The 24,377-nt window shown below is 42.8% G+C and overlaps 1 protein-coding gene across 1 annotated transcript; it reads left to right on the top strand.

Moving 5' to 3' along the window:
- Nucleotides 1–613: 613 nt before the first annotated feature.
- Nucleotides 614–17,589, top strand: CYP1B1 (cytochrome P450 family 1 subfamily B member 1). Its single transcript, XM_060753987.2, has 3 exons — nt 614–936; nt 7,580–8,578; nt 11,827–17,589. Exons 1-3 carry the CDS (start codon nt 893–895, stop codon nt 12,431–12,433), a joined length of 1,650 nt encoding a protein of 549 aa, XP_060609970.2. The 5' UTR covers nt 614–892; the 3' UTR covers nt 12,434–17,589.
- The last annotated feature ends 6,788 nt before the right edge of the window (nt 17,590–24,377 follow it).

The following is a 24,377-nucleotide window of genomic DNA, read 5'->3' as shown; positions in this document are numbered from 1 at the left end:
CACCCCAAGGGTGAGAAAAGCGGGATATAAATACTGAAAATATATAAATAAATAAATTCTGATAGGTGGGTGAAGATACCAAAATTATATCTGCAGGGGGTGTGAGGTAACTCCCAATACACCCCCCCCCCCCACACACACTTTTTTGGGAGGGGGGTTTGTAAGAGACCTTTCAAACATTTTTAATAGAATGAGAGATGAAACCCAAATCCGATTGGGGGATCCCAAATCCGATTGCCCCCTTTCTTTGTTAGAGACCTGTCTACCATTCTTATAGGTGGCAGGGGGAAAAAAACCACAAAACCCCATAGGTAACTTTCATACTCCTCTTTAAATTATTGTTAGAAGAGAGCTCTCTGGCCTTCTTGCAGGTGGGAGAAAAAACCCAAGTCCCATCTTTTGGGTGGGGGGACGGGGGACAGGGTGAGGTTGGTCCCCTCTCCCGCGCGTCTTTCTTTCTTTCTTTCTTTCCTTCCCCCCCCCCCCCTTCCCTTTCCCTCCCGGGGCTGGCGGTCCCCTCGCGTGCGCGCCCGCGGTGGGGCTCTTCTCCTCTCCTCTCCTGCGGGGAAGGGGAAGCGTGGGGGTGGGTGGGTGGGAAGGGGATGGCCAGAGGGTTTCCATCAGGAGATCACGCAAGGCAGGCTCGGCACGCAACGGGGAGGTGACACTCCAGAGGATGGGAAACTTTGGCAACGGCCCTGGGGCTGGATAAATACACACAGAGAGAGAGAGCCAGAGAGAGAAGGAGCCAGAGAGAGAAAGAGGAGGGCTCTCTCTCCCTGCCTCGGAGCTTTCTTCCAAAGGAGCTCGGCTTCCCTCGAAAGTGAAAAGGAGAGCAGGAGGAGAGCAGCCACCCACTGAGGACCCACCCACCCTTCCTCCCGGGCGCACCATGAGCCAAGGAGAGATGGACGAAGCCGCTTTGGTGAACATCAGGTCAGTCTGCGCTGCCTCTGGGAACATCCACGCTGAAGCCCTGATGCACTTCGATACCACTTCCACTACCATGGCTCGATGCTAGAGGGATCTGAGAGTCGCACATGGTTTTAGCCGTCTGTGGCAAAGAGAGGTAGTGCCTCACAAAAATTTAGAATCGCAGGATCCCATAGCATTGAGCCATGGCCGATTTTTTTTTCCGTATCAGGAGCAACTTGAGACACTGCAAGTCGCTTCTGGTGTGTGTGAAAGAATTGGCCGTCTGGAAGGACGTTGCCCAGGGAACGCCCAGATGTTTTGATGTTTTACCATCCTTGTGGGAGGCTTCTCCCATGTCCGCACATGGGGAGCTGAAGCTGACAGAGGGAGCTCATCCACACTCTCCCCGGATTCGAACCTGGGACCTGTCAATCTTCAGTCCTGCCGGCACAAGGGTTTAACCCATTGTGCCACTGGGGGCTCCGCCATGGCAGTTAAAGTGGTGTCAAACTACATTCATCCTACAGTGTAGATCAGGGGTCCTCAAACTAAGGCCCGGGGGCTGGATACAGCCCTCCAAGATCATTTACTCGGCCCTCGCTCAGGGTTAACCTAAGTCTGAAATTACTTAAAAGCACACAACAACAACAACGACAATCCTACCTCATCACCCACACTTCCCATTGAAATACTAATAGGTTTATATTTGTTAAAGTTGTTCTTCATTTTAATTATTGTACTGTTTGTAAGTGTTTCTTGCATTACAAATGAGATATGTGCAGTGTGCATAGGAATTCATTCTTTTTTTTTTCAAATTATAATCCGGCCCTCCAGTGGTTTGGGGGACTGTGACCTGGCTGTCTGTTTAAAAAGTTTGTGGACCTCTGGTGAAGATGCAACCCAAGAAGGCAGAACCTACAACACAGGACAGCATTAATGGAAGATGCCCTTGTTCTCTCAAAGCCTTGAGGGTTGGATCTACACAGCCAAATCATGCAGTTTGAACGGCATTATACACTTAGAGACTCAAACAGTGCCACTTGAATTGCACTCAACTGCATCATATGGGTCCACAATGATCATATAATGCAGCTCAAACTGGTGGGTTGCTATGAGTTTTCAAGGGCTGTATGTCCATGTTCCAGAAGCATTCTCTCCTGACATTCCACCTGTATCTACGGCAGGCATCCTCAGAGGTTGAGGCGAAACGTAGTCGCAGGCAAAACATCAGGAGAGAATGCTTCTGGGACATGGCTATACAGACCGGAAAACTCATAGCAACCCAGCAATTCCAGCCATGAATGCTTTGACAATACATCAAACTGCATCGTTTGGCAGTGTAGATCCAGCTGAGATCTGTGGTGGCATCTTTGAGGCTCATTGGCATAGCTACATGTTGTCACTGAGCCTTTAGTACAGCTACAAAATGGGTATCAGACTCTCAGGCAAGAATTCTGCCTCCTTGTTGTGTTTCAGTAGCACTGTCATAACATACTTCAGTCAAACGTCTTCAGGTATTCAAAGAAATGTGGGAATCCGACTCACAGACAAAGAGTTCTGTCTCCCCCTCCAATGACATTTAAATGTTGGACCAGGACTCGTAAGTTCTGTATTCTGAACCTTTCTCAGCCATAACATTACTAAGGTTGATTTGGAAGCAGTCTTCCTTTTTTTCCTCATAAGATTTTCTGGGAGAATGAATTGAGGAGGGGGAAAATCTCAGTTAAGATAAATGTATACCAATACGAACTATTGGGAAGAAGGAGGGAATATAGATGTAAACAATAAGTAAGCAGTAATTTGAGTAAAACCAGTAAGTTTCTAAATGTTCTAATTTAGGCTGTAGGTGCCCAAGGCTTTCCAGAAGCAGAGATAATGATTTTTTGGCATCATCAGGGAAGTATATTGCATAAAGTTATGCTCAGAGCAGAAATCTATGGAACTGAAATTAGAAGTTGCAAGAACATTTGTCTGGCTCCAACCAATAGATAGACAACTTATTTTACTGAGTTTGTAATACTTACTTTATAATTCATTTTTTAAAAATTATAAAGAAAAAAGCAGTTTTAATTAGATGCGGGAGTGACACACTAAGTTTTAATAAAGAGGAGTGTGATATTCAATATTTCATAGTAGCAAATGAAAGCTTCATTTAAAGCATTTAGATCTGCTTTGTTACTGTGTTCAGTAAGGCTTTTCACATCTTAATAGTGCTGACATTTTAAAAGTGAGTCTTTAAAACTTAGTTAGCCAATTAATTTTCATCTATTTTGCATTTTTATGTGTTATCTGATGATAGTCTGTTTATTTAACCCTATCTTTTCCTGGCGCATTTCTTCTTTCTTAAATAATCATATGACAGGCAACCAATTCAGAACCTTTGTCCATTACTATTTTTGTTTCAGGAAAGGCTAGATGTGTAAAAAATGCTAGTCATAGTTTTTTTTATTTCTATGAACACTACACTGAACTTTATATTCAAAAATATTCTGTGAGCTTTTACTCTGGGTTGCTATGAGTTTTCTGGGTTGTATGGCCATATTCCAGAAGCATTATCTCCTGACATTTTGCCCACATCTATGGTAGGTATATGGACAAAATGTCAGGAGAGAATGCTTCTGGAACATGGTCATTCAGCCCGGAAAACTCACATCAATCCAGTGATTCTGGCCACGAAAGCCTTCGACAGATTTGCTGTATTTGAGCAATCTGTGAATTATAAAACTATAAAGTTAGAAGATAATCATGTCATCTTTCAAGAGAAGAATAAGAAAATTCTTTTTACTGTGAATCTAACAGTCTTATGCTTTACTGTATAGCAATGGCTTTGTTTTTATTTGTGTTTCTATAACTACCTAGCTTTAAATTCATATTGATGTATTGAACTAAATATATGTTTAATGAAGAGACCACAAGGGCCATCCAAGCCAACCTCTATCTACCATGTAATTAAGAATTTAGAACTCCTAAATTGAACTGAATTGTAGTTTTCAGAATGAGTGCTGGACTTTGTTATGCATTTAGGGTAAACTGAAGTCCAAGATGACAGTTCATTTTAGAGACATTACCCTGTTCTTATATGCTGGAAAGTGAAGTGTTCCATTAAGTGAAAAAGATAACCCAAATTTAGAAATATAGCTGTAATTGTTTCTACTGCTCCGAGTTACCCTAATGAATCTGAACTATAGCCTTATGAAAGAACCATATTTTCAATTTTGGATTCTACATGATATCCACCAGTCTCACTTCCAATCATTTCCTATTCAGGCTCTGCTTCAATACACATTTGACAGTAAACGTGAACCCACTGACATGCATAGGCTTGTACAGGAGATATCCTTGTCTTCCACACAGCTATTGTACCTAGGTGGGTTAACTGTGTTAACAGAGGTAATCCTCCATACATCTGATGAAGTGGGATGCAGTCTTTGACAGTTTTGTTTGGAGGATACCTTGGTTGTTTTTGCTGCAACAGACAGCATTAGTTGCCCCACTGGTATCCATCTTTGCACATTTTGGCAATAATTGCAAATTATTAATCCTAATCCTAATCCTCATCATTCATCCCAACCCCATTGTCCTCTCTCTGTTTTACAGTCTTTATTTTGTTTGTGCTCATAACTAATAGGTTAGTTTGATTGACAGACTGTAACTGGTCCAAGGCCACACAAAAGGTGGAGACTTGAGCCAAAATCCAATCGTAGCAACCTTTGTTGCTGGCTGTACCTTCCAGCAAGATAATCATTAAAGTAATGGTGGGGGAAAAAATATTTTTTTCTAGAAAGCTGGATCCATGGATTGACTAAGGGAAAAGTGCAATTCTGCATTCCACATTTGTTTCATGGTTCTTGGACAGAATCATTTAAAACTTGGGTGCTGCCTGCTTACCTGTCTACTTGCCTTACAGTATTTATTTAATTACATTTGATCCAAGGGTAGCTCCTCATCCAATTAAAATAATTAAGAAAAACATGATAATTTGCAATTCACATGTAGCTGGATATAAAGTGCTGTGATTTCATTTGGACTTACTCTCAAATCAGTGTGCACTGGATGACATTTTTAACTCAATGGAGCTGACTGATTCTATGTAACCAGTCTCAAAACTATAATCTTATGTTCCATGGCTTAAAACACATGGAAATAAATCCGTTTCAAGACTGTCTTCCATTGATGCCTCTAAAGCAGGCACGGGCAAACTTCAGCCCTTCCGGTGTTTGGATTCCTGAGGCTGTTAGGAATTATGGGAGTTGAAGTCCAAAACACCTGCAGGGCTCAAGTTTCTCAGCCTATGCCTGCATTACCGATTGAGCATCTCTAATATGGTTTTCAAATCCAAAATACTCCCAAAACACAACAACAACACTTTTATGGGTAGCTGAGATGATGACGCTTTTGCTTTGTGGTGGCTCAGTGTGCACAAGCTTTGTTTTACGCAGAAATCTTTAGGTATAACAGAAATATAAGGGATTCCCATGTCCAAGGTCTGTCATTATGTCAGTATATGAGATTAGTTTGGCGCCCTCCCTCCTGACCTTTAGAAAGAGAACAAATACATGGTATATGGGACCAAGCTTTTGACTAGTAAAGTTAGCACAGTACAAGAAGTTAATATGCAATATGTGCGAAGAGAGAGGGGGCCAGGAGACAGTTCCACCTTGTCTCCTGTGCTATGCTAATAATATAATATAATAATATAATATAATATAATATAATATATAATGTAATGTAATGTAATATATTGTATATACATATAATATTTATAATATTATAATGTAATACAATATAATACTAATAATATATAATTATATATTTTATATTACATGTAATATTACTAATAATATTACAATATAATGGTATAGTACAATACAGTAATATATAATATTGATATTGTACTATGCTAATAAGACATTGTATGTATGTGTGTGTGTGTTTTTATATATATATATAGGTAAAGGTAAAGGTTGGCCCTGACATTAAGTCCAGTCATGTCTGACTCTGGGGTGTGGTGCTCATCTCCTTTTCTAAGCCGAAGAGCCGGCATTGTTCATAGACACCTCCAAAGTCATGCGGCTGGCATGACTGCATGGAGCACCATTACCTTCCCGCCGGAGCAGTACCTATTTGCATGTTTTTGAACTGCTAGGTTGGCAGAAGCTAGGGCTTATATATCTTGTAAGCCATTCTGAGTCCCCTTTGGGGTGAGAAGGGCGGCATATAAATGTCATAAATAAACAAACAAACAATGTGCAATTGACATCTGGAAAGGCCCAGTCTACGGGTTTGGATGATGTGATTTTAACATTTTTAATAGGTGGTTTTATTTTATTTTTTTATTTTTTCATGTTCAAATGTCATTTTATCTTAGGGTTAATTGTCTTATTGAATTTATGCATTGTTGTTGTTCATTCGTTCAGTCGTCTCCGACTCTTCGTGACCTCATGGACCAGCCCACGCCAGAGCTCCCTGTCGGCCGTTACCACCCTCAGCTCCCTCAAGGTCAGTCCAGTCACTTCAAGGATGCCATCCATCCATCTTGCCCTTGGTCGGCCCCTCTTCCTTTTGCCTTCCACTTTCCCCAGCATAATTGTCTTCTCTAGGCTTTCCTGTCTCCTCATGATGTGGCCAAAGTACTTCAACTTTGTCTCTAGTATCTTTCCCTCCAGTGAGCAGTCGGGCTTTATTTCCTGGAGGATGGACTGGTTGGATCTTCTCGCAGTCCAAGGCACTCTCAGCACTTTCCTCCAACACCACAGCTCAAAAGCATCGATCTTCCTTCGCTCAGCCTTCCCTAAGGTCCAGCTCTCACATCCGTAGGTTACTACAGGGAATACCATGGCTTTGACTAGGCGGATCTTTGTTGCCAGTCTGATGTCTCTACTCTTCACTATTTTATCGAGACTGGACATTGCTCTCCTCCCAAGAAGTAAGCGTCTTCTGATTTCCTGGCTACAGTCTGCATCTGCAGTAATCTTTGCACCTAGAAATACAAAGTCTGTCACGGCCTCCAAGGTTTCTCCCTCTATTTTCCAGTTGTCTATCATTCTTGTTGCCATAATCTTGGTTTTTTTGACATTTAGCTGCAACCCGGCTTAGTTATATGTAATGTTTAGATTTAAGATTTGTGTTTTATAGGCATGTGAGGCACTGAATTTTGCCATTGTTTGTGGTAAACCGCTTTGAGTCCCCTCCAGGGGTGAGAAAAATGGTATATAAATATATAAATACAGTAAGCAATACAGTAATAAATAAATAAATAAATAAAACATGCCTTCCAAAATCCGGGGTGGGGTGGGGGGAGAGATATCCTAAATCCCCATGCTGATCCTATGCAATTTGGGCGAAGGGATCTTCTCACCCTGTTGGGAGTCAGCAACGAGGCTCACAGGTGTCTTAAACGTTGCCGTGGCAACCAACGCCTGAGACACAGGGAGCCGAGGCGGTGCTTTTAAACTGTGCAGCTGCAGCCCCGCCTCTTTCGGGGTGGGCGGGGCCTCCCTCCCGGGCGCACCAAAACAAAGGCACGTGCACGGGGAGGCCTCTGCGGAGGCGCCAAATTCAAACGCGAAGGGAGCGCCGCCGAGGTGTGCCCGAGGCCTCCTTGCATTGTGAGGGCCGGGCTTCTGGGAGTCACTGCCTTAACTCTTGCTTTTCTTCCTTGCAGCGTCCGCCCGCGGAGCCTGGAGGAAGCGGCGGGGAGCGGCGAGGCCCGTCTGCGAGGGCCGCTCCTGCTGCTGCTGCTCCTGCTGCTGGCCGCTCTGCACCGGGCGCGCCGCGGAGGGCAAGGGCGCCGAGGGCTCCTCCTCCCGCCGGGCCCGTTCCCGTGGCCGCTGGTGGGCAACGCGGCTCAGCTGGGCCGCGCGCCTCACTTAGCGCTGGGGCGCCTGGCGGGCGTCTACGGGCCGGTGTTCCGCCTGCGGCTGGGCTGCTGGCCCGTGGTGGTGCTGAGCGGGGAGCGCGCCATCCGGCAGGCGCTGGTGCGGCAGGGGGAGGCCTTCGCGGGCCGGCCGCCCTTCCCGTCCTTCGCGCTGGTGTCGGGCGGGCGCAGCTTGGCCTTCGGGGCGTCCTCGTTGTCGTCGGCGTGGCGCGCGCAGAGGCGGGTGGCGCGAGCGGCCGTGCGGGCCCAGACGGCGCGGGCGGAGGCGGCGCTGGTGGCGGAGGCGGCGGCGCTGGTGGCCCTGCTGGCGCGTCGCGGCTCCGGCGGCGCCTTCCTCGACCCCGCGCCCAGCCTGGTCCTGGCCGTGGCCAGCCTCATGAGCGCGCTCTGCTTCGGCCGCCGCTACGGGCACGACGACGACGAGTTCCGCCGCCTGGTGGGCCGCAACGAGCAGTTCGGGCGCGCCGTCGGGGCCGGCAGCCTGGTCGACGCCCTGCCTTGGCTGCGCCGCTTCCCCAACCCCGTCCGATCCGCCTTCCGCGCCTTCCGAGCCCTCAACCGGGACTTCTACGGCTTCGTGCGGGGAAAGTTCCTCCTTCGACGGCTCCGCGGGCGACTCCGGCCCGGGGACCGCGCCCGCGACCTCATGGACGCCTGCATCCGCCTCCAGCAGGACCAGCCGGGGATGCCGCTCGAGCACGTGCCCGCCACCGTCACCGACATCTTCGGCGCCAGCCAGGACACCCTCTCCACCGCCCTCCAGTGGCTCCTCCTCTGCCTCGTCAGGTGCGGCCCCGCTCTCCGCGCCCTCCTCTAGGCCAGGCCTGGGCAAACACGGGCCCTCCAGGTGTTGTGGATTCCACCTCCCACCATTCCTAACAGCCTCAGACCCTTTCTTTCCCCCACTCAGCCGCTTAAGAATGTCAGAATGTTGGAGCTGGCCAATCAAAAACCATATGCAAATTTGTAGGTATAGATAGCCCATGCATGGGCTAACTTGGCCCCTCCAGGTGTTGTGGACTCCACCTCCCACTAGTCCTAACAGCCTCAAGCCCTTTCTTTTCCCCCCTCAGCTGCTTAAGAATGTCAGAATGTTGAGGCTGGCCAATCAGACACCATATGCAAATTAGTAGGTCGAGATAGCACAGCCAGGGGCCAACTTTGACCCTCCAGGTGTTGTGGACTACAACTCTGGTCATTCCTAACAGCCCCAGGTGCCTTCCTTTCCCCCTTCAGCTGTTTTAGAATGTTAGAATGTTGAGTCTGGCCAATCAAAAACCATATGTAAATTAGTATGTCGAGATAGCATGGGCCAACTTGGACCCTCCAGGGCCTGAGGCGATTAGGAATAGTGGGAGTTGGAGTCCAAAACACCTGCAGGGCACAAGTTTGCCCATTCCTGTCATAGAATCCTAGAGTTGGAAGACAGCCCAAGGCCTATACAACTCACCCCCATCCTAATGTTTAGGTGGAATCTCTGTTCTACACACCCAAATATGGCCGTGTTCTAGCAGCATTTTCTCCTAATGTTTCGCCTGCACTCATGGCTGGCACCTTCAAATAATCTTTCAAGATGTTAGTGAAATGTCTGGAGAAAATGCTTCTAGGACATGGCCATAAAACCACACAACACCTCAGTGATTCTTGCCGTGAAAGCCTTTTGACAATGCTCAGCTCTCTTTCTCTCTCTCTAATCTCTGTTTGACATGCCCAAATTTGCCCGCTCTAGAAACATTTTCTCCTGACCTTTCGCCTGCACCAGTGGCTGGCAGCTTCAGAGAATCTTCCAAGATGCCGACCATAGATGCAGGCAAAATGTCAGGAGAAAATGTTGCTAGGACACAGCCATAAAACCACACAACACCCCAGTGATTCTGGCCGTGAAAGCCTTCTGATATATATATCTTTGTCATTGTCAAGGGAGCCAATATGGCATAAAAGGGCTAAGTTTTGGACTAAAGCTCAAGGGTTCCAATTCCTGCTCTAGATGATGTGCGGCAATCAGAGAGTCTCATAGAGGAAGGCAGTGGTACACTGCCTTCCTCTATGGGCCGGCGTTGTCCATAGACACCTTCAAGGTCATGTAGCCGGTATGACTGCATGGAGTGCCGTTATTTTCCCGCAGAAGTGGTAACTATTTATCTGCTCACGTTTGCATGTTTTCGAACTGCTAGATTAGCAGAAGCTGGGGCTAACAGCGGGAGCTCAGCACTAACCCTCTCCGCAGATTCAAACCGCCAACTTTTTGGTCAGCAAGTCCAGCAGCTCCGCACTTTAACCCACTGCGCCATGAGGGGTCGATAACATTGTTTGGGGTAAAAAAACATAGCCACAAACTGGATATTTTATAAGCATCTAGCCCAGAAGAAAGTGATTTTATCTTTCCTTGGTTTTGGATTACTGCTGTCTTGTGGTCTAGGGTGAAACATTGGTTCTTACCAAAAATTTCATCCCAGACCACAAAATAAAGTGTCTTTGTTAAAACAGGAACAAAGAAATACCACTTGATTTTTTGGGGGGGTGGAAAAAGAGATGTGGTGCAGAATCTAATTTCGAGAGAGAACAAAATCATAGGTAATCTAAATATTGCCCACTTTAAAAAACGACAGACGTAAAATGCAAAAGGGCAGCCGGACAAGAGTAACACGATTGCTTGTGAATAACTAATACTGACATTCTGGGAAGCTTGCCAAATTGAAAAGTTGTTTAAGAAAACAAAATGTAATTTACTCTCTGTGCTGGTAAGATGTTTCGTTAGAGAAAAGCTAGGGAAAAGACAACAGGATAATGGGGTGGATTTAGATTTTTGCCCTCCAGAAATGAAAAGATTACTTCTGTTCATGGAAGGATTTTGAATAGAGGAGTAATATGATCACATTATAGCAGTAACATAATAACATTGGCTGATACGACTGTATTAAGCAAGTATATCATCTATATTGGCAAATAGTGCATCTTAATTCCTAGCGAAAGTGCTACAATTAACTTCTTAAGCCCTAAACAGCTTGGGGTAAAAGAGCATCTCCTACCATTTCTGCCTAACTGGAGCCTAACACCCCAGATGCTTTCACTCAGTGTGTTTCGGTGAGTGGCCTTTTGAGTGAATCTGTGAATACCGGCAAAACTGCTTTGTGTTGTTGAAGGCTTTTATGGCTGGAATCACTGGGTTGCTCTGAGTTTTCCAGGCTGTATGGCCATGTTCCAGAAGCATTCTCTCCTGACATTCGCCCACATCTATGGCAGGCATCCTCAGAGGTTGTGAGGTCTGTTGGAAACTAGACAAGTAGGGTTTATATACCTGTGGAATGTCCAAGGTGGGAGAAAAAACTCTTATCTGCTTGAGGCAAGTGTGAATGTTGCAAATGGTCACCTTGGTTAGCATTTAATAACCTTGTAGCTTCAAAGCCTGGCTGATGGTTGCTTAGCAGAATCCTTTGTTGGGAGGTGTTAGCTGGCCCTGATTGATTCATGTCTGGATTTCCCCTGCTTTTTGAGTGTTGCTCTTTATTTACTGTCTTGATTTTAGAATTTTTAAATATAGTAGAGTCTTGCTTATCCAACCTTCGTTCATCCGACGTTCTGTATTATCCAACACTGTCTGCCTCCCTCCCTGATCCACAGCTGTTTCAATACATTGCGATGTTTTGGTGCTAAATTAGTAAATACAGTAATTACTACATAATGTCACTGTGTATCGAACTGCTTTTTCTGTCAATTTGTTGTAAAACATTATGTTTTGGTGCCTAATTTGTAAAATCATAATGTAATTTAGCATTTAATGGGTTTTTTGCTTAATCCCTACTTATTATCCAACATTCTCGCTTATTCAGTGTTATACTGGCCTGTCTATGTTGGATAAGCAAGACTCTACTGCTAGCCAGATTTTGTGGTTTCCTCCTTTTTGTTGAAATTGTCCACATGCTTATGGATTTCAATGACTTCTCTGCGTAATCTGACATGGTGGTTGTTAGAATGGTCTCAGATGTTGTCTGTTCCCAAAAATCAGCTGTGGTTCTCTTGCTGTTTCTCCCCAGGTATCCAGAAGTGCAGACTAAACTGCAAGAAGAAATAGATAAAGTAGTTGGCCGAGACCGCTTGCCTTGTGCCGAGGACCAGCCCCATTTGCCTTATGTGATGGCTTTCCTTTACGAAACCATGCGTTTCAGCAGCTTTGTGCCCGTTACCATTCCTCACTTCACCACAGTGGACACCACCTTGATGGGTTACCACATCCCTAAAGACACAGTGGTCTTCGTCAATCAGTGGTCCGTAAATCACGATCCAGAGAAATGGCCGTCGCCGGAGGATTTCAACCCAGCCAGATTCCTGTATGAGAATGGATCCCTTAATAAAGACCTCACCAGCAGCGTCATGATCTTCTCGGTGGGCAAGCGCAGGTGTATTGGGGAAGAGTTATCCAAACTCCAGCTCTTTCTCTTTATTGCCATCCTGGTCCACCAGTGCAATTTCACTGCCAATCCAAAGGAAGATTCTAAAATGGATTTCACCTATGGCTTGACTACTAAACCAAAGCCATTTACACTTCACGTCAAACTGAGAGATAACTTGGATTTGTTAGATAAAGCAGTCCAGAGACTTCAGGCAGAAAAAGACTCTGAGAATTCTTTGTCCGATATGTGAGCTCACAAGTTTGACATTGTAGTACTTGTGTAAGGATCTTGTTCTACTTTCCTCATTTTATATTTAAATGAATTGTATTAAAGCATAATGTATTTATCACAGTTACTTAGTATGATACGAAGTAGAAGAACTTGTTCTTTCTTTAAAACCTCTGTTTGGTTTGTGAGTGGCATTTCTATTAATATTTAAGAGCTAGAGGCATCAGAGTCATTTTCTAAAATGGTTTTTTGAAGATGAGGGTATTTCCACTGAATTTAGTGTTGAATTGCCATGCTTAGTTTATCCACATTTTATGAACGATTCACATAATATCTTCTAATTGTTATCTTTCATATGTTCCCTAAAGTTTTCCATTTTTTGTTCTCAGCCTCAGAAAGCTTTTCCTCTTCACAAGTGCCGAAATCTTTCGTTGTTTTTCCATCTTTAAAGTTGCCATCTTCTCAAGTTGGGTTTTAAGGCGAGTGATGTTCAGCTCAGCATGTTTTATCACCCAGATTCATTTTTGAAACCGTTCTTATTCAGGGCTTGGAAAATTGGCCATGATGGTTGAGGGAACCCAGGAGTTCTTACCCAAATGAATGCTAAAATGATTTTTAAAAGGTGAATAATAGAACCATAGAGTTGCAAGAGACCTTGTGGGCCATCCAGTCCAACCCCCTGCCAAGAAGCAGGAAAATTATATTCAAAGCGCCCCCAACAGATGGCCATCCAGTCTCTGCTTCAAAGCTATCTATCTTTTAACTCTATCATTTCAAAATTTAGCATTATAGTATTAAAGCATTATGACACAGCTAACAATTTAAGTAGTATTTGGAATGTGTCCAGAGAAGGGTCTGGAGAACAAGCCCTATGAGGAGCGGCTTAAAGAGCTGGGCATGTTTAGCCTGCAGAAGAGAGGGCTGAGAGGAGACATGATGAGGGCCATGTATAAATATGTGAGAGGAAGTCATAGGGAGGAGGGAGCAAGCTTGTTTCTGCTGCCCTGGAGACTAGGAGGCGGAATAAGGAGCCTCCACCACACTGTGGGGCAGAGAGTTCCACTGCTGAACAGCTCTAACAGTTAGGAAGTTCTTCCTCATGTTCAGGTGGAATTTCCTTTCCTGTAGTTTGAAGCCATTGTTCTGCATCCTAGTCTCCAGGGCACCAGAAAACAAGCTTTAATACTGTAATGCTAAATTTTGAAATGATAGAGTTAAAAAGAGTTAAAAAGATATATTTCTAGGCATTACAATTTCAGAAATACAACTGGGTTTTTAAAAATTGCTTCAATGTTACACCACAGCAACACATTCGTTGAAGTATTAATGTCTCTGTGTGTAATTTTTCTGATTTACCTTTTTTAAATCAACAGAGTGATAAAATATAACCCATTGCTAAGATTATGTATGGTTCACTTCAAATGCTCAACCAATGTGCTTTTATCCTTCCTAGCCAGTGGGGTCTGTGTCTTTTTCATTGATACAGGTAAATTGTATGTAAAATTAACCTATCCTATTTTAGTAACAACATCAACTCAAAAATCTGGGTTGACCTATCCACAAGTCAGTAAGTACTAGAAGCACTGACCCCCTATACTCTCTCTGCTAGGCTTGGGCCCAAATCGGTCTGAACAAAAATAATTTGTAATATTCTGAAGTCTGTTTCATATAATCTCCGAAAACAATAGGTAGGAGAGAATCGAAAAGCTTTGCAAAATGGATTAAGAGAGCCAGATTTTATCAGCTATAGGAAAGGATAGAGTTAAGCCTGCAATATACCCAAGGCAGGGGTCTGCTGTGAGGCTCCTGGAGAAAATGGGATTATTGCAATGTCTTTTTCTCCCTCTCCAACAGCAGCAGCAGCAGCGTCTCTCCCTTTCTTTTTGGAAAGTTTCCTAGGCTCCTCCTCCAGAGAGGGCCCTGCTAACAACTCGCTTTCCCAGCAGCACTTACATGGAGCAGGCATTGAAATGTCTCTGAGTTCCTCTTGGAGCATGATGGGAGTTGAAGTTCTCTCTCTCTGTATCTCAGCCAATAAAAAGTCTGGTTGTGTCCATTCTACGATTGGTTGAGAATGGACACAACCAACAACTACAATTCCCAGAGCCTTCTCTCGCGGTTTGTCTTATTTTTAAAAAAATGTTATATATAAAACTTAAAATAAGTCTAAAAAATCAGTAGGTTGGTGAAATATTTTGAAACTTGGCAGGCCTGCACTTATAAATGGGGTCTAAAACTGAGGTAGGTTTCATGCAGATAGGCCTTAAAATGACTGAATATTGAGCCTTTAAAGTTTTTCATTGTAGTCAATGGGCCAAAACAACAACACCCCTCCTGATTCGAATAATTTATCGGTGTACAGAATGAGGGGTTAGCCGAAAATGGACCCTGAAACGGCATGCCTTTTGGCCAGATTGCTCACCTCTACTCTCCACTTTAGGCCACTTCTGGCCTATTTGAAGGTCTGGGTGCAAAAATTGCAATGTCGGCTGGACCAGTTGGCCTCCTGAAGAAGTGTTAGCACTCTGCCTTTTCTGTGGAATGATCCTCAACTTGTCCATGAATCATATCAAATCTATAATTTTGGCCCCAAAATTTGCCCTCAACTTACACAGGAAACCAACTTATACATGAGTATTTATGGTATAAAAACTGGAATATTCCTTGTACTACAATACAGAAAGCCAGTTACAGTTCTCTTTGCAAATTAACAGTAGAAGAGAAATAATTGGCAGTAAAATATATCAGTCTTAAATCTACCTTAGGTCTTCCCTAACCAGCTATGAAGGTTAAAGATCTAGTGCCTTAACATCTGATATTGCAGTTTCTCCCTTTGTCCTGTCAAAAGGAGATGTTGGAATTGTAACTGTGAATAACCAATGCTTTTCAGTGCCTTGGAAATCAGATATTTTTAACATTTCAACTCAGGCTTTTTATGCAAAAAATAAATGAAAGATTACACCATTTTATTCTGAAAGCTAAGTATAAGTGAGCATGCATTATGTGTTACATCTACTCAGCATATTTTGACTGAGTTTAAAGAGATGTGTGAATTGTCAACTTCTCTTACATTAACCCATAAATTGAAATAATGCAATATTTTTATTCAGTGCCTTAATTTTATTAATGAAAAATGATTTACGTTTAACCAGCCTAACTTTTTTTGTTAGCCCTCTGTTAATGGGTTACGGTAATACACAAGACAACAGAGGAATACGTTCCTGAACAGAAACAGGAAATTGGGGATAATAAAAAGGAACAACTTCTATCAGAAATGACCATAAAGTTGCCTTGGAGGATCTAGAAAAGTCCTAGAGGGGACATGTTTTGTTGAACGTCAGCAGATGAAACTGTAGGTATTGATATGGGTATGGGGAGCGGGGGATCATACTTTATATAAAGACTAGCTTAGGTACTTGGTGATGCCTGGGTTAGGTAATTTGTAAAGCTATCTTTTAGAAAAAGTCTTTTTCTAAGACTAACTTTGGTTTTTTATTAATGCTTTGGTTTTTTATTAATGCTTCCATTAGAAAACGTAGAAGGATATAGTGAACTATAACTCACAGTATCAAAGATCATTTTCTTGTAAACCCTGCCAGTATTTAAAGTTTGTCACGTCAGATATATGTGTCAAGTTTGGTCAAGAGCCATTGTCAGTTGGGTTCACAGTGTTCTTTCCTTGTGAGTGAACTGCAATTTCCAAAATTGTGGGTTAATTTATCCAAACCCCACTAGTATTCAAAGTTGGCCATTTTGAAAATACATGCCATTTGGTACAGATCCACCATTGGTTTGTTTCACAGCGCTCTCAACATGCAGGTGACCTACAACTCTTAAAGGCCCAATCCCCCCAAACCCTGCCAGTTTTCAAAGTTGGCTATAATGGGTATGCATATCACATTTGGTCCAGTTCTATCATCAGTTGGGTTCACAGTGCTCTTTGATTGTGAGTGAACTATAACTTCCAAAATTGTGGGTCGATCTCTTCCAAACCCCACCAGTATTCAAAGTTGGCCATATTGGGTGCGTGTGCCAAGTTTGGTCCAGATCCATCATCAGTTGGATTCAGAGTGGCCTATGGATGTTGGTGAACTATAACTTCCAAAATCCAGGGTCAACCCCCCAACTCCTCCAGTATTTTCTGTTGGGCATGGGGACGGAGGCTGTGTGCCAAGTTTGGTCCAGATCTGTCATTGGTAGGAACCACAGTGCTCTCTGGAAACTGGAGCTGTCTTGGAAATCTGTCACCCACAAATTTCCCCTAAACCCCTCCAGTATGTTCTGTTGGTCATGGGGGTTTGGTGTGCCAAACTTGGTCCTGATCCATAATCGGTGGGGTTCAGAGTGCTCTCTGGATGCAGGGTGAAGTACAACTCCCACCCAGGTGGGTCAGTCCCTCCAGTATTTTCTGTCGGTCATGGAGAGGGAGTTGTGCCAAGTTGTCTTCACATATCTATGATTGTGTGGAAGTTGTGTGAACCTCCAGATGTTGCTGCACTGGAGCCCTGTCAGCCTTAACTAGTATTTCTAATGGAGATGGATTATGGCATTAAAAGTCTAACGAGAACTGGAGAGCCAGGCAGTTTACTGATTACTAAAAGGAATCAGTAAACTCAAGCAATTTTTCATATACTCAGTGTTCTTTCTTTTCCTATTTTTATTGTCGTAGAATCCATAAAGCAGAATCTATAAACAAAGTTGAACATTATTGGAAGGAGACTGTCCTCAGGTATTTTGTAGAATATAAAAAGTGCTTTTGATATTGCAGAACTTAGCCTTCACCTGTGAAAAGCTCTCTAGTGCAAAACATTTTGATCCCCAGGTCTACATTAGATCTGTCATTTGGGAAATATATTTTTTTCAATTGTACTTCTGTAAAGGTGTATGCATATTATAGATTAGAGCATGTCAGGCTTCAATGGATATTTCCCATGATCATTAATTTTAGAAAATGCTGATTGCAGTTTTCTTTAACTTTTTTCCCCCACCAAAGCTTTAAAATACATATGTCTGATTAATATGACATTTGTACATGCTGTTGAACAGTTGTATGGTTACCCTGGTATGATTTTAAATCCTATGTTTGGTTTAATGGCCATTAGACCTCTGGATCTTTTTTCTAAAATAGATGATTGTATCACCCAACTATTCATTAAAGGTAATCTATTGCTAGATCTACTTTGTTTTTTTCTTCCTGACATTTTAAGTCTTATACCTACTTAGACTCTACTTCATACCTCTTTTCAGCCATCACACATTACTTTTCCTGGCTTTCTGCTTCAAAAGTGAAGTTGTGAGCAGAATATATGGTAGGAATGTTTCATCACAAATATAGTCCGATTATGATGTGATTGGATAAAGGTAAAGGTTTCCCCTGACATTAAGTCCAGTCGTGTCAGACTGGGGGGTGGTGCTCATCTCCATTTCTAAGCTGAAGAGCCGGCGTTGTCTGTAGACACCTCCAAGGTCATGTGGCCAGCATGACTGCATGGAACGCCGTTACTTTCCCACAGAAGTACCTATTAAGCTACTCACATTTGCATGTTTTCGAACTGCTAGATTCAAAGCTGGGCCTAACAGTGGGAGCTCACCCTGCTCCCCGGATTCAAACCGCCAAACTTTTGGTCAGCAAGTTCAGCAGCTCAGCAGTTTAATCCACTGTGCCACCAGGGGGGCCATGATTGGATATGCAGGTGCATATACTATATTTACTCAAGTCTAACGCTCACCTTGTTTGGCTAAATTACGTCACTGAAATTAAGGTGCAGATTACATTCAATGTGCGATAGAATCGGAGTACCAACTAGGGATAGGAGGGAGAGAGAGCTGTGGCCACAGAAAGGCAGATGGAAAGGCCAGGTGGAGGGGTGCAGCTTCACACCGGCCTATTGGTGGCCACCACCACCTTGCATTACATTTGACAGCAAATCATTTGTTTGTAAGGCACACCTTCAAAATTGAGGTGCGCCTTACATTCAATGGTGCATTATACTTGAATAAATACAGATAGTAGAATTTCAGGAAGGTCACTATCACATAAGAGATCTCTATGCTTTGTAAACTTAGGTCAAGATCCTGCATCATGACATGGAGCTATGATGACACAGCTCCATTAGCTAAGTTTATATCTGAAAGTGCCCCCCCCCCCACAAAAACCTTGTGATTAACAGATCCTTTGCAAATTTATTAATGAAGTATGACAGATGTAACCAAGGAATGGATGACAATGGCCAGATCTGACAGTAGAAGCAGAAGCTGCACTCCAAGAGCATCCTTTTTTATTTTGCCAAAGATTCTGGAGCACTAAATGCAACTTTCCCTTATTGGTGCATTGTGAGGAATTAAAATTTTCACACCCAGCACCAAGCCCGGGTGTGAAAATCCCCAAATAGGTGTCACCAATGGTGGACCCTATGGAGCTCCCTCTATTCTAAGCACTGGTGCCTGGCCTGCTTCCTATGAAGATCGTTTGGGGGGGAAAGCCAACATAAGCATTAATCCTTTCTAGTTCTGGGCTTGTATAAACACAGCCTTCATTCTAATAGAGCCTTTCCCACCTTTGCTTGTGGATTTTGGATTGAACGCTGGTTTGAGATGATTGATTTGTTTCTTTCAAGCAGAACAATATTACTGAAGATTAAAATGTTTTTCCTAGATAACTTCTGGAGTGTAAAGGAAGCTTTGTTTGAGGGATTTCTCTGAAGTCTAGGCCAGCGCAACTATGCTTCCTTCCTGTTGCTGAAGTTCAGTTAAGTTGAACTGCTTCATTCTGAAGGGAAAAGGTCCTGTTGGAGCTTGTTGCAGTGAAACATGAACTGCATTGGCTTCCTCTATTCCTGGCAAGAAGGGAGAAGGCAGACTGGCATTTACAACCCAGAGCAATGTGCCTCATGAGCAAACTCACAAGTGAATAAGGGAAGAAAGGGCAATGTGGTCTCTTTGCTACCTCTTCTGCCTTCCCCGTGTCTTTCTGTTTAATTCTTCCTTTCTGTTCAATTCTTTCCGTTTCTTTCTTTGTTTTGGGTGTCTCCTTTGGCTAACATCCTGTACCTTGTTGCCAAGTCATGTCTTAACCTCACTGCGTGAGAAGGGAGCTTGCTTGCCACACAGAATAGGCTGAAGAGCAGCTAATCCAGTCTGGAGTGGGAGAAACAAAACACACAACAGAAACCAAGTCTTGGTATTGTTGCAGAGGATGAGGGATTTAGAAAATGGAATGAGCCAACTGAAAAGCAACTCTCTGGGTGTTTATAGAGGGAGAAGGGGGCAGAGAGAGCCCCAAAAACAGCGGAGCAAAAATCTGTTCAAAGACAAACACTTGACAGGGTCCAATGGATGGCTTAATCAACTACATAAACAGTATATAATAAGTACTATGTGTGTATGTATATATACATACACACATAATACATATATCACAGAACACATTACAAAGAAACCATCCCAAAGATAGAATCAGTTTTCTGGTAGTTTTTTTTTTTTTTAAAACATTTTTCACTTTCAAAAAAATAATGTATCAAAAATCCAGTAATGAAAAAAGTCTGTCATAAAGTAATTAATACTATCATATTGAGGAGCCCCCGGTGGTGCAGTGGGTTAAACCACTTAGCTGCTGAACTTGTTGACCGAAATGTCGCAGGTTCGAATCCGAGGAGCAGCGTGAGCTCCCATTGTTAGCCCCAGCTACTGCCAACCTAGCAGTTTGAAAACATGTAAATATGAGTAGATCAATAGATACCGCTCTGGTGGGAAGGTAACAGCACTCCATGAAGTAATGCTGGCCGTATGACCTTGGAGGTGTCTACGAACAATACTGGCTTTTTGGCTTAAAAATGGAGATGAGCACCAACCCCCAGAGTTGGACACGACTGGACTTAATGTGAGGGGAAAACCTTTACCTTTACCTATCTATCATATTTCAATAAACTTGTCTGTTGCACTTACCCCTTTAAGAACTTTAAATTAATCTCTTCATTTTTCATGTAATGGCAGTTTTCATAGCATCTTCCACCATGAAAGATCTATTTTCTTAGCATGTTTCCATCCCTTAACCCAGGCCCATAGCCAGGATTTCATTTCGGGGGGGGGGGGGGGGGGGTTAAAAAAATTTCAGGGGGGGGTTTGGGGGGGGGCTGAGTTTCGGGGGGGGCTGAGTCTGAGTGAAAGAGGGTCTAGCCTAGCAAACCTTTTGTATCATTACCCCAATACCCCCATGCATATGGGATATATTGAGCAGGGTGATCAGATCATGATATGAATAAACATAACAGTTTAAATAATGCACCAGTAAGGCCTTTTCGCAAACCACCATGAGAATTTGGGGGGGGGGGGCTGAAGACCCTCAAGCCCCCCCCCCCCCCCCCCCCCCGGCTACATGCCTGCCTTAACCGTATTAATTCTAGCTACTGATAATAAAATATATTGTTTATTAAGAATGCTTCTACAATACTTTTTGCCAGATGCTCATAGGTGGGTTCACAAATGTTTCACTAAGAAAACTTTTTAAAACGTGCCACGATAAACAACTCTAAAGGATATCTTCCTTTTGAAGGCCGAAAGAAGGTAAACATACTTGAAGAAAACAATTTCATAATATATCTCCCTTACTTTTATACCCAAATATTATGCTTCTTCTGGCAGAAATGACCTTCCCTGCAGAACCCCTGAGATAGCTTTTTAGGGCTTTGAAACTAACACCCTGAAGAGAGCTGACCATACAACTGAGCAAACAGTTCAGGTTTTTTAAAACATTGGTATAATATGATTTCAGTACCATTATACCCTCTGAACGTGCTGGACACTTTTCAAAGGCTACCCCTTGCACAGCCTGTAGTAGGTGTTTAAGTATGATGGAGCCAAGGCATGGCTAATGTGCCATATTAATATGCCAGATTAGAACCGCTCAGGAATAGATGTTGCTGATTTCTCAGTGTAACTGCAAATTTACGCTTCACTGATTGTATGCTTGACTACTGGGAAAGTGCTGCAGATATCATTTCCTAGCTTGGAGTATTTAAATAAGTTGCTGGGCTGACCCAACACTTATTGAGTCCCCTTTGGGGGGAGAATGGTAGGATATAAATACTGCAAATAAATAAAAAAATACATAAATTATTGGAAATCCCATTAATTTACTGGGCCTACTGAAGTTGAGACTCTCAGTAGGCTTAAGTCCTTTTTTGAAAAGCAAATTATAGCCTATTCCATAAGAGAGAAGGATCATCTTAAGACATTGCATAGATTAAAATACTGCAAAACACGGATAATAAATGGCTCCATGTTTAAAACTCTCATCAGAAACAAGGGATATTGAATATCACTCTCTAAGGAGACTGGGTTTGTAGCATGAAATATTTTCATTTGGTGATAGAAAGCAGACTAAACTGAAAGACAAAGAAAATCCATTTTTTACTTTTCTATACTCCCCTGACAGAAAAAGTTCCTAATGTATGGTATGGAAGTAATCTGTCAGTCACACAAGGGCAGGCATTAACTGCTTAAACACAGCAATTAGTGGTTTGGCAAAATCCATTTCTACTCCGCTAGAATTTGCTTGTGCTTTATTAATGGAAATGTAACCTGGGCTGTGAGCCATTGTCCACATCTTGGACCCAAACACTCTCAATACTGCAAACATAGAGAGGTAGGTCCAATGTGAAAAGGAAACTTAAGAAACTTGCATAGTGTCGTACTACTTCCAGTGTCTCAATTTCTGTATGAAAGAATTGTATAGGGAGATGAGAAGGATCCCATGTGAATGTATTGGCTGAAATTGTCTGTGTTGACATACACAAGTGCAAGCTTCTGTTATGCCCGCATAAGGACAGAAGAGATTGAATGTGCTTTTTTTAAAAAAATTATTAGATTTTATAAAGAATACAACGAAAGAGTGAAAACAATAAAAGTATAGAAAAATGAGGGGGGGAAAAGAAGAGATAAAGATAAAACACATTCTACAAAAATACTCACACAAAAAGCAAAATGGGAAAAAGGCAAAAACACAAAAAACACACTAAAAACAAAAAAAGTGACTTCCATTCCATCTTCTTGGTTATTATTTTCTTATTACTCAAAAATATTTTTTTTACTAAAAGGAGAAAAGAGATAGTAGAATTGTCTCTCTTGTTTTTTATTTTCTCACATTGTCCAGATTGTCTTGAAGATCGTCCCAATTTGTTCTTCTCATTATCTTGCCTGTGTTTTTCTTCAACAAAAAAGTCAATTCGTCTATATCCTTTATTTCTCTAATTTTCTCCACCCACTCCTGAGATTGAATGTGCTTTAATTGTATATTCCTCCATTGCAGGGGACTAGGTGGCCCTGGCATTACATAACAATTTCATTTTATATAATTAAAGCTATAATAAATAATAATAAACCTTATTTATACCCTGCCACCATCTCCCCAAAGGGGACTCGAGGCGGCTTACATGAGCCCAAGCCCGGTAATACATTACAGCAAAATAAATACAGAAAGACAAAAATAACACAATAAAATAAGTAAAAACATAAAAGTACAATAAAACAGTTCAAAGTAACAAAATGAAAAATCAAACGCAATGGGCGGGCCACATGTATGACATAAAATGATAAAACCCTGGATGAGATACAAAATAAAAAAAGGTATCTTTGTAAGGGAGGAGCTTGTAGGGGTCGGAATAGTGGAGACAGGCCTTCAGAAAGGTGGAGGGAAATGCAATATGAGGACAACATTATGGGAGGAACAACAAGAAAGAAGTATATGGTCACTCTCCAAAGGCATAACGGAAGCTACAGTAGTCTCGCTTATCTGACATAAACGGACTGGCAGAATGTCGGATAAATGAAAATGTCAGATAATATGGAGTCTCCTACTGTTATCTGTCCGACGCAGCACTAGATACCTAGAAAACTAACAACAGGGACTCAAAAGGTTAAGGCAAAGCAACACCCCGGGGCTAGAGTGGCCCAGCAGAAAGTGCCTGGATGTGGATGAGGAATGTGGAAACCACAGAGGGAAGGAGGGAGGATGCTTCCGCTTCTGGTCCTGCCTCTTTTCCCACTTTCCTCTCTTCTCCTCCTAGTCTTGCCCTTTTCACTTATTGGGAATAGAGAGAGAGTTGGGGAGCACTCCTTTAGTGGAAGGAGAAATGCTGGAGGAAAAGGGGGTGTCTGATAAGAGTGTCGGATAAGACGGAATGTCGGACAAGCGAAGTTTGGATAAGCAAGACTCTACTGTATTCTATATTAGGAGCAACACCTTGGGACAGTGAACTCAATCGTTTATATGCTATGTGAAATATGTTTTGGTTGGACGATACCAACATTTTGAACTTAAGGTTGAGAAAAAAAATTCTATCTACGTTCTCCAGAAGTAACACTTCTATGAGAGGAACTTTGTCCTTGTAGATCAGGGTGGGCAATGCGTAGGACTGACGTCTACTATAAGATCCCTGTTTTCATTATGTCTCCTGAAACCCCTCACCAGTCCCTCAAAGCCCCCTCCCCCTATCTATATTGTTTTGATTTTTAACAGTTTTCCCCAAAACCATTTCATTCCGAGATGAATGAAAACATGCAAAACCACCTCCCTTCCTACAAGTACCCCCAAATCCCATACAACTTTCAAATCCTCTTTTCCTCTGCAGTCCTTCCAAAAGTGGCAACAGGAAGAAACGTGATCTCCTTTCAATCACCTTCTTAATCTTGCTGTAGATGTGGGGAGCCAGGGAGTGATGGGCGCCTCTGCAGTTACCCTTACCGGCTACAGGTAAATGAAGATTCCACCACAGCAGGCCATCCTATCCTATCTCATTTAAGCCTAATTCATATTAGCTCTCTGAATGAGAATAGACACACTCAATTTATTATCGGATGGCAAATCAACATGTTAATTCCATTGCTTCAATATTCAATTTTACTTGGAAATGTCAACAGGAAATGTCAACAGGAAAAATCTAATTTTTTCAAGTAGCACAATGTATAAA

Source organism: Anolis sagrei, chromosome 1, assembly GCF_037176765.1.
Source record: "Anolis sagrei isolate rAnoSag1 chromosome 1, rAnoSag1.mat, whole genome shotgun sequence".
In the NCBI taxonomy this organism is placed as follows: Eukaryota; Metazoa; Chordata; class Lepidosauria; order Squamata; family Dactyloidae; genus Anolis; species Anolis sagrei.
This window is presented reverse-complemented; position numbering and strand designations above follow the sequence as displayed.